The 26,386-nt window shown below is 49.6% G+C and overlaps 1 protein-coding gene across 1 annotated transcript in view; it reads left to right on the forward strand.

Moving 5' to 3' along the window:
- The first annotated feature begins 1,536 nt into the window (after window positions 1-1,536).
- Window positions 1,537-26,386, forward strand: part of LOC139247292 (lysosomal acid phosphatase-like) — a 204,783-nt gene continuing 179,933 nt past the window's right edge. Inside the window, exon 1 of the mRNA XM_070871595.1 lies at window positions 1,537-1,678. Coding sequence (XP_070727696.1) covers window positions 1,624-1,678 — 55 coding nt within the window. The 5' untranslated portion in view covers window positions 1,537-1,623. The remainder of the gene's footprint in view (window positions 1,679-26,386) is intronic.

Consider the following 26,386-nt stretch of genomic DNA (forward strand, 5'->3'; position numbering starts at 1 on the left):
TCTCTGGTGTCGCTGTCCCCACACTGACTGTCTCTGGTGTCGCTGTCCCCACACTGACTGTCTCTGGTCTCACTGTTCCCACACTGACTGTCTCTGGTCTCAGTAACTGTCCCCACACTGACTGTCTCTGGTCTCAATAACTGTCTCCACACTGACTGTCTCTCGTCTTGTTGATTCCTGGATTCTTTTACCTCAATCTGGTTCAGCAAAATTACTGAAACGAATACCGTTTGTGCTTTAAACAAAGCAAGCTTTTATTTCAAAAGCAAATCCCGATCGGGGACTTTATCAGACAGAAGGAATGCAAGTCTGTTCGAACGCACTCACTTCCTACGGACAAAAGTGACGTTACATTGTAAAGGGACGATGGTTATACATTTTCGGCAAAAGATAACAAGATAGGGCCAGAGTGACATCCCAGCTCAGCCCATCTCTTTTGATCACTCCTTCCCTTTGTCCACTCATAAGCCGACCCAAGCATGGTCCGATTTTAAACAAAGACCTTCTGTCAATGTTTCAGGTTAATAACATGATTTAATAAGACCTTGAGGTTTTTCTGCAAGCTGTGGGTTTTGTTTCAATATGTGTTAGTGTTGTAACATTTCGCAGTCTCGAGTCTGAGATGTCATGGCTATTCCTCCATGAATTGTTTGTTAGCTTATACTGTCCCTATACAATTCCCACGTTCTTAACTTCAATGTCTCTATACATTTTTAAACATTCACATTCCCCCCTTTTATCATTCCATGATAACACTTAGGATCATTCTAGGAGTATCGCATTCATCCGTTCACACTCTATTTCCTGAATTATATTGTTGTTAGTGTCGAGTAGTTCTTTAGTTCGTTGGATCATAACTCGGGAGCCCTTGACCACAAGGGGGTTTGCTAACATTGCCATCATTACTTTACAACAAAGGTTAAGGCAACCAACAATTAGATAGGATTTCCAAGATCCATCTGATAGCCAATCTAACCAGCTAGATCCTTCTGCTGGTGTGGATAACTTCTTCACCTTCCTTCTTATGTGATCAGCGAGATTGGTTATGTTTTCTGAACTATCAGGAATGTAAGTGCAACATTCAGATCCTATCAGGGCACACGTTCCCCCTTTCTCAGCTAACAGGTAATTGAGGGCCATTCGTTTTTGTAATGCTACGGTCCTTATTGCTACCATTTCAGCTGTGATGCCCTCCAGAGCTTCAGCAGTATTGTGTTGGCCCCCCTCCTCTCGTGATAGTTTGGCTCTGAATCCATCTGACAGTCTCAGTTAGGGTTAGTGGAACTCCCCCTTTGGAATGTATAGGGAATGTGAACACACCCAACATCTAGAAAAGTTCCCATTTTGCGCATAAACATAAGACATGTAGCTCTCGTCTGTCTCCCCTCCCATGCGCCGAAACTGTCATATATCAACACTATTATACAGACTGTGGCATACAGACAGTTTCATCTTATGGCTCAGGATTCAGATAAATAGTCCAATTATTTTGCTGATTAAAAGAGTTCAGTTTTCCCGTCTCTCTTCTCAGGTCACCGTCGGTGTAGCTGGCTGTCTATCACCACGGGTAAAAGTTCAAACTGGTCCACGTTCCAATTAGGATGCCAACGGCCTTGTTCAGCTATGGAGAAGAGGAAGTCTGGAACAGAAACACGAGTTAGAATAACCAGTAAAATAGGTTCGTTAGAGGGTGGTGAGCTTGCAGTGGTGCAGGTGAACCCAGGCACTTTTCCCCTCAACCTTGCCTGCAGTGGGGGTAGTGAGTAACACCTGAAAAGACCCCTCCCATTGTGGCTCTAATCCCTTCTGAATCCATACTTCCCTGGTGCCACGAGGGACAATTCGGGTAAAACTGGGAGGTCGAGGTGAGCATCTTGAACCTGGTTGTGAGCTAGTCGCAGAGCCTGAGTCAGAGAAAGAACATAGGTGGTCATCAGTCGAGCTGAGATACCATATCTAGGAACAATTTCCCTCATTAACACCTTAACAACAGTTTGAGCCTTATTGTCCAGGGTAGGGTAGGCTTCAATCCATCTGCTAAACACATCTACTATTACTAACATATATTTGTAACACTGAACTTTTTGCAACTCAATGTAGTCCAACTGAAATGTCTCAAAGGGACTTTCGGGTAGGGGCGTTTTACCCCAATCACAGGGGACTCCCTTCCCTGGATTATGTTGCTGGCAAACCAGGCAACGACTACTGATGTTCTGGGTGAGCGCCTGGAGTCTAGGGTGCCACCAAGTAGCCAAAAGTGTGTCACTCGTGGTCCTTGCTCCACAATGAGTAGCAAAATGCATACATTCAATAACCCATAGAGCCAACTCGTCTGACATGCAAGTCTGTTCCGCGGGAGTGGTCCAGAGTTTAGAAACATTGTCATAAGTACATGCATAATATTTCCACAACAGTTTATCTTTTTCAGGAGCGTCCTCCTGTGCTTTTATAACATCTTGGATGGTTGGCATTGGTTTTTCCGAGGCTAACTTATCCTTCGCAGGATTTTTAGTCTGACTCATAATTTTGGGCACTACCATCTGTTGGTCACGAGAGGCCTATTTGGCCTCTTGGTCAGCACAACGATTCCCTATATCAACCAGAGAATTTCCGGTACTGTGGGCAGTACATTTAACAATGGCAATGCGTTTGGGGAACATGAGAGCTTGCAACAAATCAGATACTAGCTGTTTATGGGATATCTCATTCCCCTGTGAGGTTAGGAATCCCCTATTTTTCCATAATTGTCCGAAATCATGGGCCACCCCAAAGGCATACCTAGAGTCGGTATAGATATTGACTTTGAGATCTTTGGCCCAGATACAGGCTCGGGTGAGGGCGAATAGTTCAGCTTGTTGAGCAGAATAGGCAGTTTCAAAAGCGGCAGATTCCAAGACCTGATTCTCCTGGTTTACTATGGCGTATCCTGAGATTCGTGTACCTTCTGGATTAATTCCGTCAACATACATAATACAGTCTGGATCTTCAATTGGTACATCAACAAAATCTTCCCTGACTGATGTGGCCTCTTAAATTAAAGATAAACAATCATGACTGGGTTCTTCCTCATCTTGGGGTGGCTCAGTAAGAAAACAGGCCGGATTAATTGCAGTACAGTGCCGAAAGGTCAGCTTAGGATTGTTTAGTAAGTAGATCTCATATCTGCTTTGCCTGGCCATGGTAAGGTGTTGAGTCTGCAGTTGGCCCAGGAGGGCAGCTACGGAGTGAGATGTGTTAAGACAACGGTAGCACAGTCTTTCAGAATTGTACAATACAGTTGAAAGGGCCGGTCATAGAGGGGCTGGCCCAAAGCTGGAGCTTGCAGCAGGGCTGTCTTTAGTTCCTTAAAGGCTTGGACGTCTACGGTTTCTATTTCAAAGCTGCCTTACTTATTTGTATACGGGGTGAGGTGCTTAGTCATCAGGGCAACATTAGGGATCCAGGATCTACAGTAATTGATCATCCCCAAACACTGTCGCATTTGTTTAGCCGTGCTAAGGGACTGGAAACTGGCAAATTGGTTCGACTCGGCTAGCCTCCAAAGCTCGGTGGATACTCGGTATTGCCTGTGATAACCCACTTGGGAGGGGTCCTCTGCCCACACATGAGGATCCACATAGTCAGGTATGTCAGAGCCAGTATGATGCTGCAGAGTTGTTAAGACGTTCTCGGGGTCCCCGTGGAATTGGACTGTTTGGCCATGTTTTACAATTTGCACATCCCGGCTGGTAGGGTCAGCCTCATCTATAGCCTGGCGCACCATAACTCCCAAATCTTTAGCGTGGTGGGGAGGTAATACTTCACGAGTAATATGTGGTGCCACCGTTGGGGGCTGTCCATTTCCACAAAATCTGCCTTCCCTTCCGGTCCAGTCACTCTAGCTCTTAATAGAATTTCCTTCACTTCCCCTTCGTGATCCTGATAAAAGTTCTGCAGGTCTTGATTCTTTCCACTGGGATCGTATGCTAGTGTCACGTGATAGGGTGCCAGCGGCAGGTCCAGAGACCACCACTGAGGGGTTCTAGTGGTATAATACTGCCGCTTAAGGGTTCCCTGTTTTACAATAATCCCATCATCTCCACACTCCAAATGCAACTGGAATTTGCAGAGGAGGTCTCTAGCCATCAAGTTACAGTCCAGATTGGTTGTGATAACAAATCGATGTTCCACCGATTCTTCCTGGTAACCCATTTTAACCGGTTCTGACACCGGGAATGTCGAGATTTGTCCCAGGAATCCTGAAAGTTCCTGTGTTTCAGTAGAGGCAGGGAGTTTAAGCTTTGATTGTACAGAAGACATGAAGGCTCCCGTATCTATCAAAAAGGGTTGCCACTCATTCAGAATTTTTAACAATATCATTGGTTCGTCGTCCGGGGAGGATCCCTGCACAATCAAGCTGCGTAGTCAATCGGGGGACAATTGACCAAAGGGGTTGTTCTGGGAGAAGTTCGTGTAAGATCCTCCTCTCCCCCCTTGCCCCCCTCCTCTTCCTCCTCTTCCTTTTCCATGCTGACGGTAGGGGCAATTTTTATTCCAATGTCCTTCCTGCCCACAATTAAAACAGTCAATTCCTCTTACCCAGTCCCGGCCTCTTCCCATACCATGCCGGGGACAATAGGGAGGTTTATTAGCAGGGCTCGGGCCGTTTGGTTGTTTAGTATAACCGTATCCTTGCTTATCCATCCAATCCTGTATGCAACATTGCGGTTCTATTGATCCTTCCTCCCGAGATGGCTCTTCCTTTCTAGTCACGTATTCAGTCTTGACCCGGGTTGGGGGCGCACCTCCCCCCTCCCCTTTCTTTTCCTGCCAATAATATCTAACTGCCCTTTCCATTTGTCCGGATAGCGTGAGCAATCGAATAGTTGTTCGAAGATCACATAGACATCTATAGTGGGGTGGTCTGCAGCTTGTTGTGCATCAGGGTTTGGCATTGGTCTGACAGGGAATTGGTGTCGGGATTTTGGGATCTTGGAAATCATTTCTAGGTCGGAGGATGTTTCGAAGCTGTCTGACTGCTTGACAGTTCTGCGTCTCGATCGGCGGGGGTGTTTGCTATGTCTTTCACAACTTGGACTGGTAGATTGACTAGAAGATTTACGGGACTGTCTGTGATATCGAGATATAGTTCTGCCCTTTCGAGTGTGAGATCTGGTCCTTTCGGCTATATTGCTTGTGAACTTGGGATCCGAATCGCTATCAGAGGATGAGGAGTCAGTTTGGGTTTGTTGCTTTGGTGGTATGGGGTTATTTTTAACTCCTTTCGCTGGAGTGTAAGGTGGAGGGTGTTGGGAAGAGGACTGGAGCAAGGGGCCAGGGGGTGCGGGAGGCGCCGTTGGGCGCTGGGTCAGTGACCACTCATCAATTTCATCATCAGCCTCGGTTAACACAAAGCCAGCGATTTGACTACGTAGTCGGTCAATACCTTTCTCAGAGGTCCCAGAGGATCTCTTAGTAAGTTTCTTGTGCGCACATTCTTTTTTTTTTAAAGACGTCTACAGTTTTAACATGTGTTCCCTCTGTCAATGAGAGTCCCAATTTAATAGCATTTATTTGCCAACTTGACAGAAGTGATGCATCTTTTAATTTTTGACAATCCCTGTGCTTTTTTTGCTACCTCTACGCTTCTAGTGCCACCTAGAGGCCACTGGTCATCTCCTAATAATTTGTTCAGGGCTCCTGATAATTTTCTAAAGTCTTCAGCTCTTTCAGGGAATTCCTCACGTAACTTTTGTAGCGGACTATCCGCATCCGTTTTATCCAACTGATTACCCATTTTCACGCTGCCCCTCGTATTACCATGTCGTTAAGAGTTCGTGTCGTCGTGCAATTTGAACAAACTTAAAATAAACACAGACTTTACTGAAACTAACACTGACTTTGAACAAACTCAAAATAAACAGACTACTAAATCTAACACTGATCTGCGTCGCCCCGCGGTTCGTGTCGCCGCGCGATTTAAAACACTTAAAATAAACAAAGACTACTAAATCTAACACTGATCCGCGTCGCCCCGTGGTTCGCGTCGCCGCGCAATTTAAAACAATTAAAATAAACACAGACTCCCGCGTCGCCGCGCGATTTAAAACACTTAAAATAAACAAAGACTTTACGAAATCTAACACGGATCCGCGTCGGCCCGCGGTTCACGTCGCCGCGCGATTTAAAACACTTAAAATAAACACAGACTCCCGCGTCGCCGCGCGATTTAAAACACTTAAAATAAACAAAGACTTTCTGACACCAGCACTGACTTTGATATCACCCCGCGGTTCGCGTTGCCGTGCGTTCGCGTTGTACCACGTTCACTCGGCCGCGCGCTCGCGCCGCCGCACGTCCCGCGCCGCCACGCGTTCCACGCTGCTGCGCGTCTGCGTCAGCCCTCCTTCACTCGGCCGCACGCTCGCGCCGTCGCACGTCTTGCGTCGCTACGCGTTCCACGCTGCTGCGCGTCTGCGTCAGCCCTCCTTTACTCGGCCGCACGCTCGCGTCGCTGCGCGTCCGCGTCGGCCCTACCTTTCGAGTTGCTGCGTGATTTAAATTCAATCAGTGCCTAGACAGGCCAAGTGATATACGAGGTCGACGTCACACCTGACTTGAACACCTATCCTCTATTTAATTCCCCATAAGCCTTACTTAATTCCCTGTGAGCCTAATTTTCTAAATTTGATTTCTTATGAGCCTTATTTAATTTCTTTTAGTCTCCAAATTTCTCTATCCTTTCGCGTCACTGCGCAGTTTAAATCCAATCAGTCAATGAAAGCCCTAATTTAATGGAGTTTTTCTGCCAACTGGACAGGAGTGATTTTTTTTTAGACTGCAGAGGAATTTTTCTCATAATTTAAAATCTCAGAACATTTTTTTTTTCAGCACCTATTTAGTACGTAACTTTTTTTTGTCTTTTCCATAACTAGAGAGAAGTCTGGCACGTGGACTGCTTTTCGTTATCTCAATTGTTCCAGCCTCAAGGTCGTGTTATTTAATATAATATTTCTTTTTGAATCCTTTTGAATCCATCTCAGTTGTTTTGCTGTGCCTTCTCTGAATGTTTTCTTTCGACAAGTAAGTGAGCATGTTAAATTATTTTTTTTTAACCACCGGGACCATGTAATTTTTTCTTTTTTGTTACTCAACAAACCTATCCTTTGTGCATTTCCTGGCTCCGTAACTTATCATCCGAATATACGTAATTCAATAAGGTTCACACTCTTAAACTTCCCACATACAGGACAACACTACGAAGGGTTAAAAAAAACTTTCATTCTGTTTGAAAAAGTAGGTGGAGATAAAACAAACCACAACTCCCCGGCTTTTTTTTTTACAGTAAAAATCACAGAAGCATTTCTCATTTAAACAGACGTTCACAATAGCCTCTTTTCTTTCCTATTAATTTTTGGATCCATGATTGATGATTTATCCCTATCTAGCTCTAACTAAAACCTATCTTTCCAAGTCGCCGCTTGGTTTGCGTCATCGCGCAATTTCCCTATCTCTATCCCTATTCTAAGTTTGAAAGGTATTCACCAGATTCACCAGATCTTGTTCAGACACTACCTGAGAACCAGCGAGTGGCTAAACTTTCCTCAGACTTTTGAAACCGGGGGAAACTGGAGCAGTATTGAAATCATACTCACTCCAGTGGCCACTTTCCCCTCGTCTCGTCCAAGGCTAGTCTGGCTCTTAATTCGCAAGTTTTTGGCAGTCGTCCGTTGAGATCCCACTTCTGACACCAAATGTTGATTCCTGGATTCTTTTACCTCAATCTGGTTCAGCAAAATTACTCAAACGAATATCGTTTGTGCTTTAAACAAAGCAAGCTTTTTTTTCAAAAGCAAATCCCGATCAGGGACTTTATCAGACAGAGGGAATGCAAGTCTGTTCGAACATACTCACTTCCGACGGACAAAAGTGACGTTACATTGTAAAGGGACGATGGTTATACATTTTCGGCAAAAGATAACAAGATAGGGCCAGAGTGACATCCCAGCTCAGCCCATCTCTTTTGATCACTCCTTCCCTTTGTCCACTCATAAGCCGACCCAAGCATGGTCCGATTTTAAACAAAGACCTTCTGTCAATGTTTCAGGTTAATAACATGATTTAATAAGATCTTGAGGTTTTTCTGCAAGCTGTGGGTTTTGTTTCAATATGTGTTAGTGTTGTAACATTTCGCAGTCTCGAGTCTGAGATGTCATGGCTATTCCTCCATGAATTGTTTGTGGGCTTATACTGTCCCTATACAATTCCCACGTTCTTAACTTCAATGTCTCTATACATTTTTAAACATTCACAGTCTCACAAACTGTCCCCACACTGACTGTCTCTGCTCTCACCAAATGTCCACACACTGACTGTCTCTGGTCTCAATAACTGTCCCCACACTGACTGTCTCTGGTCTCAATAACTATCCCCACACTGACTGTCTCTTGTCTCACTAACTGTCCCCACACTGACTGTCTCTGCTCTCACTAACTGTCCCCACACTGACTGTCTCTGGTCTCACCAACTGTCCTCACACTGACTGTCTCTGGTCTCACTGTTCCCATACTGACTGTCTCTGGTCTCACTGTCCTCACACTGACTGTCTCTGGTCTCAGTAACTGTCCCCACACTGACTGTCTCTGGTCTCAAAAACTGTCTCCACACTGACTGTCTCTGGCCTCACTAACAGTCCTCACAGTTACTGTCTCTGGTCTCACTAACTGTCCCGACACTGACTATCTCTGGTCTCACTGTCCCCACACTGACTGTCTCTGGTCTCACTGTCCCCACACTGACTGTCTCTGGTCTCACTGTCCCCACACTGACTGTCCCTGATCTCACTGTTCCCACACTGACTGTCTTTGGTCTCACTGTCCTCACACTGACTGTCACTGGTCTCAGTAACTGTCCCCACACTGACTGTCTCTGGTCTCAATAACTGCCTCCACACTGACTGTCTCTGGTCTCAATAACTGTCCCCACACTGACTGTCCCTGGTCATACTAAATGTCCTCACACTGACTGTCTCTGGTCTCACTGTCCACACACTGACTGTCTCTGGTCATACTAAATGTCCTTACACTGACTGTCTCTGGTCTCACTGTCGCCACACTGACTGTCTCTGGTCTCAATAACTGTCCCCACACTGACTGTCTCTGGTCTCAATAACTGTCCCCACACTGACTGTCTCTGCTCTCACTAAATGTCCCCACACTGAGTGTCTCTGGTCTCAATAACTGTCCCCACACTGACTGTCTCCTGTCTCACCAACTGACCTCACACTGACTGTCTCTGGTCTCAATAACTGTCCCCACACTGACTGTCTCTGGTCTCACTAACTGTCCCCACACTGACTGTCTCTGGTCTCACAAACTGTCCCCACACTGACTGGCTCTGGTCTCACTAACTGTCCTCACACTGACTGTCTCTGGTCTCACCAACTGTCCTCACACTGACTGTCTCTGGTCTCACTAACTGTCCCCACACTGATTGGCTCTGGTCTCACTAACTGTCCTCACACTGACTGTCTCTGGTCTCACAAACTGTCCCCACACTGACTGTCACTGGTCTCACTAACTGTCCCCAGACTGACTGTCTCTGGTCTCACTAACTGTCCCCACACTGACTGACTCTGGTCTCACTGTCCCCACACTGACTGTCTCTGGTCTCACTGTCCTCACACTGACTGTCTCTGGTCTCACGTACTGTCCCCACACTGACTGTCTCTCGTCTCAATAACTGTCCCCACACTGACTGTCTCTGGTCTCACTGTCCCCACACTCACTGTCTCTGGTCTCACTAAATATCCCCACACTGACTGTCTCTGGTCTCACTGTCCCCAAACTGACTGTCTCTTGTCTCAATAACTGTCCCCACACTGACTGTCTCTGGTCTCACTGTCCCCACACTGACTGTCTCTGGTCTCACTGACTGTCTCTGGTCTCACTAACTGTCCTCACAGTTACTGTCTCTGGTCTCACTGTCCCAACACTGACTGTCTCTCGTCTCACTAAATGTCCCCACACTGACTGTCTCTGGTATCAATAACTGTCCTCACACTGACTGTCTGTGGTCTCACTCACTGTCCCCACAGTTACTGTCTCTGGGCTCACTAACTATCCCCACACTCACTGTCTCTGGTCTCACTAAATGTCCTCACACTGACTGTCACTGGTCTCACTAACTGTCCCCACACTGACTGTTTCTGTTCTCACTGTCCGCACATTGACTGTCTCTGGTCTCACTGTCACCACACTGACTGTCTCTAGTCTCACTGTCCCCACACAGACTGTCTCTGGTCTCACTGTCCCCACACTGACTGTCTCTGTTCTCACTGTCCCCACATTGACTGTCTCTGGTCTCACTGTCACCACACTGACTGTCTCTAGTCTCACTGTCCCCACACTGACTGTCTCTGGTCTCACTAACTGTCCCCACACTGACTGTCTCTGTTCTCACTGTCCCCACATTGACTGTCTCTGGTCTCACTGTCACCACACTGACTGTCTCTAGTCTCACTGTCCCCACACTGACTGTCTCTGGTCTCACTGTCCTCACACTGACTGTCACTGGTCTCACTAACTGTCCTCACACTGACTGTCTCTCGTCTCACTAACTGTCCCCACACTCACTGTCTCTGGTCTCACTAAATATCCCCACACTGACTGTCTCTGGTCTCACTGTCCCCACACTGACTGTCTCTGGTCTCAATAACTGTCCCCACACTGACTGTCTCTGGTCTCACTGTCCCCACACTGATTGTCTCTGGTCTCACTGTCCCCACAATGACTGTCTCTGGTCTCAATAACTGTCCCCACACTGACTGTCTCTGGTCTCAATAACTGTCCTCACACTGACTGTCTGTGGTGTCACTCACTGTCCCCACAGTTACTGTCTCTGGGCTCACTAACTATGCCCACACTCACTGTCTCTGGTCTCACTAAATGTCCTCACACTGACTGTCTCTGGTCTCACTGTCCCCACACTGACTGTCTCTGGTCTCACTAACTGTCCCCACACTGACTGTCTCTGTTCTCACTGTCCCCACATTGACTGTCTCTGGTCTCACTGTCACCACACTGACTGCCTCGAATCTCACTGTCCCCACACTGACTGTCTCTGGTCTCAGTTACTGTCCCCACACTGACTGTCTCTCGTCTCACTAACTGTCCCCACACTCACTGTCTCTGGTCTCACTAAATATCCCCACACTGACTGTCTCTGGTCTCACTGTCCCCACACTGACTGTCTCTGGTCTCAATAACTGTCCCCACACTGACTGTCTCTGGTCTCACTGTCCCCACACTGACTGTCTCTGGTCTCACTGTCCTCACAGTTACTGTCTCTGGTCTCAATAACTGTCCCCACACTGACTGTCTCTGGTCTCACTAACTGTCTCTGGTCTCACTAACAGTCCCCACACTGACTGTCTCTGGTCTCAAAAACTGTCCCCACACTGACTGTCTCTGGTCTCGCTAAATGTCCCCACACTGACTGTCTCTGGTCTCAATAACTGTCCCCACACTGACTGTCTCTGGTCTCAATAACTGTCCCCACACTGACTGTCTCTGCTCTCACTAAATGTCCCCACACTGACTGTCTCTGGTCTCAATAACTGTCCCCACACTGACTGTCTCTGGTCTCAATTACTGTCCCCACACTGACTGTCTCTGGTCTCAATTACTGTCCCCACACTGACTGTCTCTTGTCTCACTAACTGTCGCCACACTGACTGTCTCTGGTCTCACTGTCCCCACACTGACTGTCTCTGGTCTCACTGTCCTACACTGACTGTCTCTGGTCTCACTAACTGTCCCCACACTGACTGTCTCTGGTCTCACGAACTGTCCTCACACTGACTGTCTCTGGTCTCACCAATTGTCCTCACAGTTACTGTCTCTGGTCTCACTAACTGTCCCGACACTTACTATCTCTCGTCTCACTGTTCCCACACTGACTGTCTCTGGTCTCACTGTCCCCACACTGACTGTCTCTGGTCTCACTGTCCCCACACTGACTGTCTCTGGTCTCACTGTCCCCACACTGACTGTCTCTGGTCTCACTGTCCCCACACTGACTGTCTCTGGTCTCACTGTTCCCACATTGACTGTCTTTGGTCTCACTGTCCTCACACTGACTGTCACTGGTCTCAGTAACTGTCCCCACACTGACTGTCTCTGGTCTCAATAACTGCCTCCACACTGACTGTCTCTGGCCTCACTAACATTCCTCACACTGACTGTCTCTCGTCTCACAAACTATCCCCACTCTGACTGTCTCTGGTCTCAATGACTGTCCCCACACTGACTGTCACTTGTCTCACGAACTGTCCCCACACTGACTGTCTCTGGTCTCACAAACTGTCCCCACACTGACTGTCTCTGGTCTCACTGTCCCCACACTGACTGTATCTGGTCTCACTGTTCCCACACTGACTGTCTTTGGTCTCACTGTCCTCACACTGACTGTCTCTGGTCTCGCTAAATGTCCCCACACTGACTGTCTCTGGTCTCAATAACTGTCCCCACACTGACTGTCCCTGGTCTCAATAACTGTCCCCACACTGACTGTCTCTGCTCTCACTAAATGTCCCCACACTGACTGTCTCTGGTCTCAATAACTGTCCCCACACTGACTGTCTCTGGTCTCAATTACTGTCCCCACACTGACTGTCTCCTGTCTCACTAACTGACCTCACAGTTACTGTCTCTTGTCTCACTAACTGTCGCCACACTGACTGTCTCTGGTCTCACTGTCCCCACACTGACTGTCTCTGGTCTCACTGTCCCCACAATGACTGTCTCTGGTCTCACTGTTCCCACACTGACTGTCTTTGGTCTCACTGTCCTCACACTGACTGTCTCTGGTCTCACTGTCCACACACTGACTGTCTGTGCTCTCACTAAATGTCCCCACACTGACTGTCTCTGGTCTCAATAACTGTCCCCACACTGACTGTCTCTGGTCTCACAAACTGTCCCCACACTGACTGGCTCTGGTCTCACTAACTGTCCTCACACTGACTGTCTCTGGTCTCACCAACTGTCCTCACACTGACTGTCTCTGGTCTCACCAACTGTCCTCACACTCACTGTCTCTGGTCTCACTAACTGTCCCCACACTCACTGTCTCTGGTCTCACAAACTGTCCCCACACTGACTGGCTCTGGTCTCACTAACTGTCCTCACACTGACTGTCTCTGGTCTCACCAACTGTCCTCACACTGACTGTCACTGGTCTCACTAACTGTCCCCAGGCTGACTGTCTCTGGTCTCACTAACTGTCCCCACACTGACTGTCTCTGGTCTCACTGTCCCCACATTGACTGTCTCTGGTCTCACTGTCCCCACACTGACTGTCTCTCGTCTCACTGTCCCCACACTGACTGTCTCTCGTCTCAATAACTGTCCTCACAGTTACTGTCTCTGGTCTCACTAACTGTCCCCACACTGACTGTCTCTGGTCTCACTGTCCTACACTGACAGTCTCTGGTCTCACTAACTGTCCCCACACTGACTGTCTCTGGTCTCACTAACTGTCCTCACACTGACTGTCTCTGGTCTCACCAATTGTCCTCACAGTTACTGTCTCTGGTCTCACGAACTGTCCCGACACTGACTATCTCTGGTCTCACTGTCCCCACACTGACTGTCTCTGGTCTCACTGTCCCCACACTGACTGTCTCTGGTCTCACTGTCCCCACACTGACTGTCTCTGGTCTCACTGTTCCCACACTGACTGTCTTTGGTCTCACTGTCCTCACACTGACTGTCACTGGTCTCAGTAACTGTCCCCACACTGACTGTCTCTGGTCTCAATAACTGCCTCCACACTGACTGTCTCTGGCCTCACTAACATTCCTCACACTGACTGTCTCTCGTCTCACAAACTGTCCCCACTCTGACTGTCTCTGGTCTCAATAACTGTCCCCACACTGACTGTCTCTGGTCTCACTGTCCCCACACTGACTGTCTCTGGTCTCACTGTCCCCACACTGACTGTCTCTAGTCTTACTAACTGTCCCCACACTCACTGTCTCTGGTCTCACGAACTGTCCCCACACTGACTGTCTCTGGTCTCACTAACTGTCCTCACAATGACTGTCTCTGATCTCACCAACTGTCCTCACACTGACTGTCACTGGTCTCACTAACTGTCCCCAGACTGACTGTCTCTGCTCTCACTAACTGTCCCCACACTGACTGTCTCTGTTCTCACTGTCCCCACACTGACTGTCTCTCGTCTCAATAACTGTCCCCTAACTGACTGTCTCTTGTCTCACTAACTGTCCCCACACTGACTGTCTCTGGTCTCACAAACTGTCCCCACACTGACTGTCTCTGGTCTCACAAACTGTCCACACACTGACTGTCTCTGGTCTCACCAACTGTCCTCACACTGACTGTCACTGGTCTCACTAATTGTCCCCAGACTGTCTGTCTCTGGTCTCACTAACTGTCCCCACACTGACTGTCTCTGGTCTCACTGTCCCCACATTGACTGTCTCTGGTCTCACTGTCCCCACACTGACTGTCTCTCGTCTCACTGTCCCCACACTGACTGTCTCTCGTCTCAATAACTGTCCACACACTGACTGTCTCTGGTCTCACCAACTGTCCCGACACTGACTATCTCTGGTCTCACTGTCCCCACACTCACTGTCTCCCATCTCACTAAATGTCCCCACACTGACTTTCTCTGCTCTCACTAAATGTCCCCACAATGACTGTCTCTGGTCTCAATAACTGTCCCCGAATTGACTGTCTCTTGTCTCACTAACTGTCCCCACACTGACTGTCTCTGGTCTCAATAACTGTCCCCTAATTGACTGTCTCTGGTCTCACTAACTGTCCTCACAGTTACTGTCTCTGGTCTCGCTGTCCCCACACTGACTGTCTCTTGTCTCACGAACTGTCCCCACACTGACTGTCTCTGGTCTCACTAACTGTCCCCACACTGACTGTCTCTGCTCTCACTAAATGTCCCCACACTGACTGTCTCTTGTCTCACTAACTGTCCCCACACTGACTGTCTCTGGTCTCACTAACTGTCCCCACACTGACTGTCTCTTGTCTCACTAACTGTCCCCACACTGACTGTCTCTGGTCTCACGAACTGTCCCCACTCTGACTGTCTCTGGTCATACTAAATGTCGTCACACTGACTGTCTCTGGTCTCACTAACTGTCCCCACACTGATTGTCTCTGGTCTCATTAACTGTCCACACACTGACTGTCTCTGGTCTAACCAACTGTCCTCACAGTTACTGTCTCTGGTCTCACTAACTGTCCCCACACTGACTGTCTCTGGTCTCACTCACTGTCCCCACACTGACTGTCTCTGGTCATACTAAATGTCGTCACACTGACTGTCTCTGGTCTCAATAACTGTCCCCACACTGACTGTCTCTGGTCTCACTAACTGTCCCCACACTCACTGTTTCTGGTCTCACAAACTGTCCCCACACTGACTGTCTCTGGTCTCACTAACTGTCCTCACGCTGACTGTCTCTAGTCTCACCAACTGTCCCCACACTGACTGTCTCTGGTCTCACTGTCCCCACACTGACTGTCTCTGGTCTCACTGACTGTCTGTGGTCTCACTAACTGTCCTCACCGTTACTGTCTCTGGTCTCACTGTCCCAACACTGACTGTCTCTAGTCTCACTGTCCTCACAGTTACTGTCTCTGGTCTCAATAACTGTCCCCACACTGACTGTCTCTGGTCTCAATAACTGTCCCCACACTGAATGTCTCTGGTCTCACTAAATGTCCTCACACTGACTGTCTCTGGTCTCACTGTCCCCACACTGACTGTCTCTGGTCTCACTAACTGTCCCCACACTGACTGTCTCTGTTCTCACTGTCCCCACATTGACTGTCTCTGGTCTCACTAACTGTCCCCACACTGACTGTCTCTGGTCTCACTGTCCCCACACTGACTGTCTCTGGTCTCACTGTCCCCACATTGACTGTCTCTCGTCTCACTGTCCCCACACTGACTGTCTCTGGTCTCACTGTCCCCACACTGACTGTCTCTGGTCTCACTGTCCCCACACTGACTGTCTCTAGTCTCACTTACTGTCCCCACACTGACTGTCTCTGGTCTCGCTAAATATCCCCACACTGACTGTCTCTGGTCTCACTGTCCCCACACTGACTGTCTCTGGTCTCAATACCTGTCCCCACACTGACTGTCTCTGGTCTCACTGTCCCCACACTGACTGTCTCTGGTCTCACTGACTGTCTCTGGTCTCACTAACTGTCCTCACAGTTACTGTCTCTGGTCTCACTGTCCCCACACTGACTGTCTCTGGTCTCACTCACTGTCCCCACACTGACTGTCTCTGGTCATACGAAATGTCGTCACACTGACTGTCGCTGGTCTCACTCACTGTCCCCACACTGACTGTCTCTGGTCTCACTCACTGTCCCCAATTTGACTGTCTCTGGTCTCACTGTCCCCACAATGACTGTCTCTGGTCTCACTAACTGTCCTCACACTGACTGTCTCTGGTCTCACCAATTTCCTCACAGTTACTGTCTCTGGTCTCACTAACTGTCCCCAACTGACTGTCTCTGGTCTCACTAACTGTCCCCACACTGACTGTCTCTGGTCTCACTCACTGTCCCCAATTTGACTGTCTCTGGTCTCACTGTCCCCACATTGACTGTCTCTGGTCTCACAAACTGTCCCCACACTGACTGTCTCTGGTCTCACTGTCCCCACAATGACTGTCTCTGGTCTCACGAACTGTCCCCACACTGACTGTCTCTGATCTCACTAACTGTCCCCACACTGACTGTCTCTGGTCTCACTGTCCCCACACTGACTGTCTCTGGTCTCACTGTCCCCACACTGACTGTCTCTCGTCTCACTGTCCCCACACTGACTTTCTCTGCTCTCACTAAATGTCCCCACACTGACTGTCTCTGGTCTCAATAACTGTCCCCACACTGACTGTCTCTGGTCTCAATAACTGTCCCCAGACTGACTGTCTCTGGTCTCACCAACTGTCCTCACAGTTACTGTCTCTGGTCTCACTGTCCCCACACTGACTGTCTCTGGTCTCACTGTCCCCAGACTGACTGTCTCTGGTCTCACTGTCCCCACACTGACTGTCTCTGGTCTCACTGTCCTCACACTGACTGTCTCTGGTCTCAGTAACTGTCCCCACACTGACTGTCTCTGGCCTCACTCACAGATCTCACACTGACTGTCTCTCGTCTCACACCTGTACCCACACTGACTGTCTCTGGTCTCACTGTCCCCACACTGACTGTCTCTGGTCATACTAAATGTCCTCACACTGACTGTCTCTGGTCTCACTGTCCCCACACTGACTGTCTCTGGTCTCACTGTCCTCACAGTTACTGTCTCTGGTCTCACTAACTGTCCCCACACTGACTGTCTCTGGTCTCACTGTCCCCACACTGACTGTCTCTGGTCTCACTGTCTCCACACTGACTGTCTCTCGTCTCACTGTCTCCACACTGACTGTCTCTCGTCTCACTAAATGTCCCCACACTGACTTTCTCTGCTCTCACTAACTGTCCTCACACTGACTGTCTCTGGTCATACTAAATGTCGTCACACTGACTGTCTCTGGTCTCACTAACTGTCCCCACACTGACTGTCTCTGGTCTCATTAACTGTCCACACACTGACTGTCTCTGGTCTCACCAACTGTCCTCACAGTTACTGTCTCTGGTCTCACTAACTGTCCCCACACTGACTGTCTCTGGTCTCACTAACTGTCCCCACACTGACCGTCTCTGGTCTCACTAACTGTCCCCACACTGACTGTCTTTGGTCTCACTCACTGTCCCCACACTGACTGTCTCTGGTCATACTAAATGTCGTCACACTGACTGTCTCTGGTCTCACTAACTGTCCCCACACTGACTGTCTCTGGTCTCATTAACTGTCCACACACTGACTGTCTCTGGTCTCACCAACTGTCCACACAGTTACTGTCTCTGGTCTCACTAACTGTCCCCACACTGACTGTCTCTGGTCTCACTCACTGTCCCCACACTGACTGTCTCTGGTCTCACTGTCCCCACACTGACTGTCTCTGGTCTCACTGTCCCCACAATGACTGTCTCTGGTCTCAGTAACAGTCCTCACATTGACTGTCTCTCGTCTCACAAACTGTCCCCACACTGACTGTCTCTGGTCTAACTGTCCCCACACTGACTGTCTGTGCTCTCACTAAATGTCCCCACACTGACTGTCTCTGGTCTCAATAACTGTCCCCACACTGACTGTCTCTGGTCTCACTAACTGTCCCCACACTGACTGTCTCTGGTCTCATTAACTGTCCACACACTCACTGTCTCTGGTCTCACCAACTGTCCTCACAGTTACTGTCTCTGGTCTCACTAACTGTCCCCACACTGACTGTCTCTGGTCTCACTCACTGTCCCCACACTGACTGTCTCTGGTCATACTAAATGTCGTCACACTGACTGTCTCTGGTCTCACTAACTGTCCCCACACTGACTGTCTCTGGTCTCATTAACTGTCCACACACTGACTGTCTCTGGTCTCACCAACTGTCCTCACAGTTACTGTCTCTGGTCTCACTAACTGTCCCCAAACTGACAGTCTCTGGTCTCACTCACTGTCCCCACACTGACTGTCTCTGGTCTCACTGTCCCCACACTGACTGTCTTTGGTCTCACTGTCCTCACACTGACTGTCACTGGTCTCAGTAACAGTCCTCACACTGACTGTCTCTCGTCTCACAAACTGTCCCCACACTGACTGTCTCTGGTCTCACTGTCCCCACACTGACTGTCTGTGCTCTCACTAAATGTCCCCACACTGACTGTCTCTGGTCTCAATAACTGTCCCCACACTGACTGTCTCTGGTCTCACTAACTGTCCCCACACTCACTGTTTCTGGTCTCACAAACTGTCCCCACACTGACTGGCTCTGGTCTCACTAACTGTCCTCACAATGACTGTCTCTGGTCTCACCAACTGTCCTCACACTGACTGTCACTGGTCTCACTAACTGTCCCCAGACTGACTGTCTTGGTCTCACTAACTGTCCCCACACTGACTGTCTCTGGTCTCACTGTCCCCACACTGACTGTCTCTGGTCTCACTGTCCTCACACTGACTGTCTCTGGTCTCAGTTACTGTCCCCACACTGACTGTCTCTCGTCTCACTAACTGTCCTCACACTGACTGTCTCTGGTCTCACCAACTGTCCTCACACTGACTGTCACTGGTCTCACTAAATATCCCCACACTGACTGCCTCTGGTCTCACTGTCTCTGGTCTCACTGACTGTCTCTGGTCTCACTAACTGTCCTCACAGTTACTGTCTCTGGTCTCACTGTCCCAACACTGACTGTCTCTGGTCTCACTGTCCTCACAGTTTCTGTCTCTGGTCTCACTAACTGTCCCCACACTGACTGACTCTGGTCTCACTGTCCCCACACTGACTGTCTCTGGTCTCACTGTCCTGACACTGACTTTCTCTGGTCTCACTAACTGTCCCCACACTGACTGTCTCTTGTCTCACTGTCGCCACACTGACTTTCTCTGGTCTTAATAACTGTCCCCACACTGACTGTCTCTGGTCTCACCAATTTCCTCACAGTTACTGTCTCTGGTCTCACTAACTGTCCCCAACTGACTGTCTCTGGTCTCACTAACTGTCCCCACACTGACTGTCTCTGGTCTCACTCATTGTCCCCACACTGACTGTCTCTGGTCTCACTCACTGTCCCCACACTGACTGTCTCTGGTCTCACTGTCCCCACACTGACTGTCTCTGGTCTCACTAACTGTCCCCACACTGACTGTCTCTAATCTCACTGTCCCCACACTGACTGTCTCTGGTCTCACTAACTGTCCCCACACTGACTGTCTTTGGTCTCACTCACTGTCCCCACACTGACTGTCTCTGGTCATACTAAATGTCGTCACACTGACTGTCTCTGGTCTCACTAACTGTCCCCACACTGACTGTCTCTGGTCTCATTAACTGTCCACACACTGACTGTCTCTGGTCTCACCAACTGTCCACACAGTTACTGTCTCTGGTCTCACTAACTGTCCCCACACTGACTGTCTCTGGTCTCACTCACTGTCCCCACACTGACTGTCTCTGGTCTCACTGTCCCCACACTGACTGTCTCTGGTCTCACTGTCCCCACAATGACTGTCTCTGGTCTCAGTAACAGTCCTCACATTGACTGTCTCTCGTCTCACAAACTGTCCCCACACTGACTGTCTCTGGTCTCACTGTCCCCACACTGACTGTCTGTGCTCTCACTAAATGTCCCCACACTGACTGTCCATGGTCTCAATAACTGTCCCCACACTGACTGTCTCTGGTCTCACTAACTGTCCCCACACTGACTGTCTCTGGTCTCATTAACTGTCCACACACTCACTGTCTCTGGTCTCACCAACTGTCCTCACAGTTACTGTCTCTGGTCTCACTAACTGTCCCCACACTGACTGTCTCTGGTCTCACTAACTGTCCCCACACTGACTGTCTCTGGTCATACTAAATGTCGTCACACTGACTGTCTCTGGTCTCACTAACTGTCCCCACACTGACTGTCTCTGGTCTCATTAACTGTCCACACACTGACTGTCTCTGGTCTCACCAACTGTCCTCACAGTTACTGTCTCTGGTCTCACTAACTGTCCCCAAACTGACAGTCTCTGGTCTCACTCACTGTCCCCACACTGACTGTCTCTGGTCTCACTGTCCCCACACTGACTGTCTTTGGTCTCACTGTCCTCACACTGACTGTCACTGGTCTCAGTAACAGTCCTCACACTGACTGTCTCTCGTCTCACAAACTGTCCCCACACTGACTGTCTCTGGTCTCACTGTCCCCACACTGACTGTCTGTGCGCTCACTAAATGTCCCCACACTGACTGTCTCTGGTCTCAATAACTGTCCCCACACTGACTGTCTCTGGTCTCACTAACTGTCCCCACACTCACTGTTTCTGGTCTCACAAACTGTCCCCACACTGACTGTCTCTGGTCTCACTAAATGACCCCACACTGACTGTCTCTGGTCTCACTAACTGTCCTCACAGTTACTGTCTCCGGTCTCGCTGTCCCCACACTTACTGTCTCTTGTCTCAATAACTGTCCCCAAACTGACTGTCTCTGGTCTCAATAACTGTCCCCTAACTGACTGTCTCTTGTCTCACTAACTGTCCCCACACTGACTGTCTCTGGTCTCACTAACTGTCCCCACACTGACTGTCTCTGGTTTCACAAACTGTCCCCACACTGACTGTCTCTGGTCTCACTGTCCCCACACTGACTGTCTCTGGTCTCACTAACTGTCCCCACACTGACTGTCTCTAATCTCACTGTCCCCACACTGACTGTCTCTGGTCTCACTAACTGTCCCCACACTGACTGTCTCTGGTCTCACTAACTGTCCCCACACTGACTGTCTCTGGTCTCACTGTCCCCACACTGACTGTCTGTGCTCTCACTAAATGTCCCCACACTGACTGTCTCTGGTCTCAATAACTGTCCCCACACTGACTGTCTCTGGTCTCACTAACTGTCCCCACACTCACTGTTTCTGGTCTCACAAACTGTCCCCACACTGACTGGCTCTGGTCTCACTAACTGTCCTCACAATGACTGTCTCTGGTCTCACCAACTGTCCTCACACTGACTGTCACTGGTCTCACTAACTGTCCCCAGACTGACTGTCTTGGTCTCACTAACTGTCCCCACACTGACTGTCTCTGGTCTCACTGTCCCCACACTGACTGTCTCTGGTCTCACTTTCCTCACACTGACTGTCTCTGGTCTCAGTTACTGTCCCCACACTGACTGTCTCTCGTCTCACTAACTGTCCTCACACTGACTGTCTCTGGTCTCACCAACTGTCCTCACACTGACTGTCACTGGTCTCACTAAATATCCCCACACTGACTGCCTCTGGTCTCACTGACTGTCTCTGGTCTCACTAACTGTCCTCACAGTTACTGTCTCTGGTCTCACTGTCCCAACACTGACTGTCTCTGGTCTCACTGTCCTCACAGTTTCTGTCTCTGGTCTCACTAACTGTCCCCACACTGACTGACTCTGGTCTCACTGTCCCCACACTGACTGTCTCTGGTCTCACTGTCCTGACACTGACTTTCTCTGGTCTCACTAACTGTCCCCACACTGACTGTCTCTGGTCTCACTGTCGCCACACTGACTTTCTCTGGTCTTAATAACTGTCCCCACACTGACTGTCTCTGGTCTCACCAATTTCCTCACAGTTACTGTCTCTGGTCTCACTAACTGTCCCCAACTGACTGTCTCTGGTCTCACTAACTGTCCCCACACTGACTGTCTCTGGTCTCACTCATTGTCCCCACACTGACTGTCTCTGGTCTCACTCACTGTCCCCACACTGACTGTCTCTGGTCTCACTGTCCCCACACTAACTGTCTCTGGTCTCACTAACTGTCCCCACACTGACTGTCTCTGGTCTCACTAACTGTCCTCACACTGACTGTCTCTGGTCTCACCAATTGTCCTCACAGTTACTGTCTCTGGTTTCACTAACTGTCCCGACACTGACTGTCTCTGGCCTCACTAACATTCCTCACACTGACTGTCTCTCGTCTCACAAACTGTCCCCACTCTGACTGTCTCTGGTCTCAATAACTGTCCCCACACTGACTGTCACTTGTCTCACGAACTGTCCCCACACTGACTGTCTCTGGTCTCACAAACTGTGCCCACACTGACTGTCTCTGGTCTCACTGTCCCCACACTGACTGTCTCTGGTCTCACTGTCCCCACACTGACTGTCTCTGGTCTCACTAACTGTCCCCACACTCACTGTCTCTGGTCTCACGAACTGTCCCCACACTGACTGTCTCTGGTCTCACTAACTGTCCTCTCACTGACTGTCTCTGATCTCACCAACTGTCCTCACACTGACTGACACTGGTCTCACTAACTGTCCCCAGACTGACTGTCTCTGCTCTCACTAACTGTCCCCACACTGACTGTCTCTGTTCTCACTGTCCTCACATTGACTGTCTCTGGTCTCACTAACTGTCCCCACACTGACTGTCTCTCGTCTCACTGTCCCCACACTGACTGTCTCTGGTCTCACTAACTGTCCCCACACTGACTGTCTCTGGTCTCACGAACTGTTCCCACACTCAGTGTCTCTGGTCTCACAAACTGTCCCCACACTGACTGTCTCTGGTCTCACCAACTGTCCTCACACTGACTGTCACTGGTCTCACTAACTGTCCCCAGACTGACTGTCTCTGGTCTCACTAACTGTCCCCACACTGACTGTCTCTGGTCTCACTGTCCCCACACTGACTGTCTCTCGTCTCACTGTCCCCACACTGACTGTCTCTCGTCTCAATAACTGTCCACACACTGACTGTCTCTGGTCTCACCAACTGTCCTCACAGTTACTGTCTCTGGTCTCACTAACTGTCCCGACACTGACTATCTCTGGTCTCACTGTCCCCACATTGACTGTCTCTGGTCTCACTGTCCCCACACTGACTGTCATTGGTCTCAGTAACTGTCCCCACACTGACTGTCTCTGGTCTCAATAACTGTCCCCACACTGACTGTCTCTGGTCTCAATAACTGTCCCCACACTGACTGTCTCTGCTCTCACTAAATGTCCCCACACTGACTGTCTCTTGTCTCACTAACTGTCCCCATACTGACTGTCTCAGGTCTCACTAACTGTCCCCACACTGACTGTCTCTTGTCTCACTAACTGTCCCCACACTGACTGTCTCTGGTCTCACGAACTGTCCCCACACTGACTGTCTCTGGTCATACTAAATGTCGTCACACTGACTGTCTCTGGTCTCACTAACTGTCCCCACACTGACTGTCTCTGGTCTCATTAACTGTCCACACACTGACTATCTCTGGTATCACCAACTGTCCTCACAGTTGCTGTCTCTGGTCTCACTAACTGTCCCCACACTGACTGTCTCTGGTCTCACTCACTGTCCCCACACTGACTGTCTCTGGTCATACTAAATGTCGTCACACTGACTGTCTCTGGTCTCACTAACTGTCCCCACACTGACTGTCTCTGGTCTCATTAACTGTCCACACACTGACTGTCTCTGGTCTCACCAACTGTCCTCACAGTTACTGTCTCTGGTCTCACTAACTGTCCCCACACTGACTGTCTCTGGTCTCACTCACTGTCCCCACACTGACTGTCTCTGGTCTCACTGTCCCCACACTGACTGTCTCTGGTCTCACTGTCGCCACACTGACTGTCTCTGATCTCAATAAATGTCCCCACACTAACTATCTCTAATCTCACCAACTGTCCTCACAGTTTCTGTCTCTGGTCTCACGAACTGTCCCCACACTGACTGTCTCTGGTCTCACTGTCCCCACACTGACTGTCTCTGGTCTCACTGTCCTGACACTGTCTTTCTCTGGTCTCACTAACTGTCCCCACACTGACTGTCTCTGGTCTCACTGTCGCCACACTGACTTTCTCTGGTCTTAATAACTGTCCCCACACTGACTGTCTCTGGTCTCACCAATTTCCTCACAGTTACTGTCTCTGGTCTCACTAACTGTCCCCAACTGACTGTCTCTGGTCTCACTAACTGTCCCCACACTGACTGTCTCTGGTCTCACTCACTGTCCCCACACTGACTGTCTCTGGTCTCACTCACTGTCCCCAATTGGATGTCTCTGGTCTCACTGTCCCCACATTGACTGTCTCTGGTCTCACTGTCCCCACAATGACTGTCTCTGGTCTCACTAACTGTCCTCACACTGACTGTCTCTGGTCTCACTAACTGTCCCCACACTGACTGTCTCTGGTCATACTAAATGTCCCCACACTTACTGTCTCTGGTCTCACTGTCCCCACACTGACTGTCTCTGGTCTCACTAACTGTCCCCACGCTGACTGTCTCTGGTCTCACTAACTGTCCCCACACTGACTGTCTCTGATCTCACTAACTGTTCCCACACTGACTGTCTCTGGTCTCACTGTCCCCACACTGACTCTCTCTGGTCTCACTGTCCTGACACTGACTGTCTCTGGTCTCACTGTCCCCACACTGACTGTCTCTCTTCTCACGAACTGGCCCCACACTCACTGTCTCTGCTCTCACTAAATTTCCCCACACTGATTGTCTCTGGTCTCACTAACTGTCCCAACACTTACTGTCTCTGGTCTCAGTAACTGTCCCCACACTGACTGTCTCTGGTCTCACTAACTGTCTCCACACTGGCTGTCTCTGGCCTCACTAACAGTCCTCACACTGACTGTCTCTCGTCTCACAAACTGTCCCCACACTGACTGTCTCTTGTCTTACCAACTGTCCTCACAGTTACTGTTTCTGGTCTCACTGTCCCCACACTGACTGTCTCTGGTCTCACTAACTGTCCCCACACTCACTGTCTCTGGTCTCACGAACTGTCCCCGCTAACTGTCCCCACACTGACTGTCTCTGGTCTCACTGTCCCCACACTGACTCTCTCTGGTCTCACTGTCCTGACACTGACTGTCTCTGGTCTCACTGTCCCCACACTCACTGTCTCTGCTCTCACTAAATTTCCCCACACTGACGGTCTCTGGTCTCACTAACTGTCTCCACACTGACTGTCTCTGGCCTCACTAACAGTCCTCACACTAGCTGTCTCTCGTCTCACAAACTGTCCCCACACTGACTGTCTCTGGTCTCAATAACTGTCCCCACACTGACTGTCTCTTGTCTTACCAACTGTCCTCACAGTTACTGTTTCTGGTCTCACTGTCCCCACACTGACTGTCTCTGGTCTCACTAACTGTCCCCACACTGACTGTCTCTGGTCTCACTAACTGTCCCCACACTGACTGTCTCTGGTCTCACTAACTGTCCCCACACTGACTGTCTCTGGTCTCACTAACTGTCCCCACACTGACTGTCTCTCATCTCACTGTCCCCACACTGACTGTCTCTGGTCTCACTGTCCCCACACTGACTGTCTCTGGTCTCACTAACTGTCCCCACATTGACTGTCTCTGTTCTCACTAACTGCCCCCACACTGACTGTCTCTGGTCTCACTAACTGTCCTCACACTGACTGTCTCTGGTCTCACTATCCTCACACTTACTGTCTCTGGCCTCAATAACAGTCCCCACACTGACATGTCTCTGATCTCAAAAACTGTCCCCACACTGACTGTCTCTTGTCTCACTCACTGTCCCCACACTGACTGTCTCTGGTCTCACTTACTGTCCTCACACTGACTGTCTCTGTTATCACGAACTGTCCCCACACTGACTGTCTCTGGTCATACTAAATGTCCTCACACTGAATGTCTCTGGTCTCACTGTCCCCACACTGACTGTCTCTGGTCTCACTAACTGTCTCCACACTGACTGTCTCTGGCCTCAC

This window comes from Pristiophorus japonicus, unplaced genomic scaffold (assembly GCF_044704955.1).
Source record: "Pristiophorus japonicus isolate sPriJap1 unplaced genomic scaffold, sPriJap1.hap1 HAP1_SCAFFOLD_269, whole genome shotgun sequence".
Classification (NCBI taxonomy): Eukaryota; Metazoa; Chordata; class Chondrichthyes; family Pristiophoridae; genus Pristiophorus; species Pristiophorus japonicus.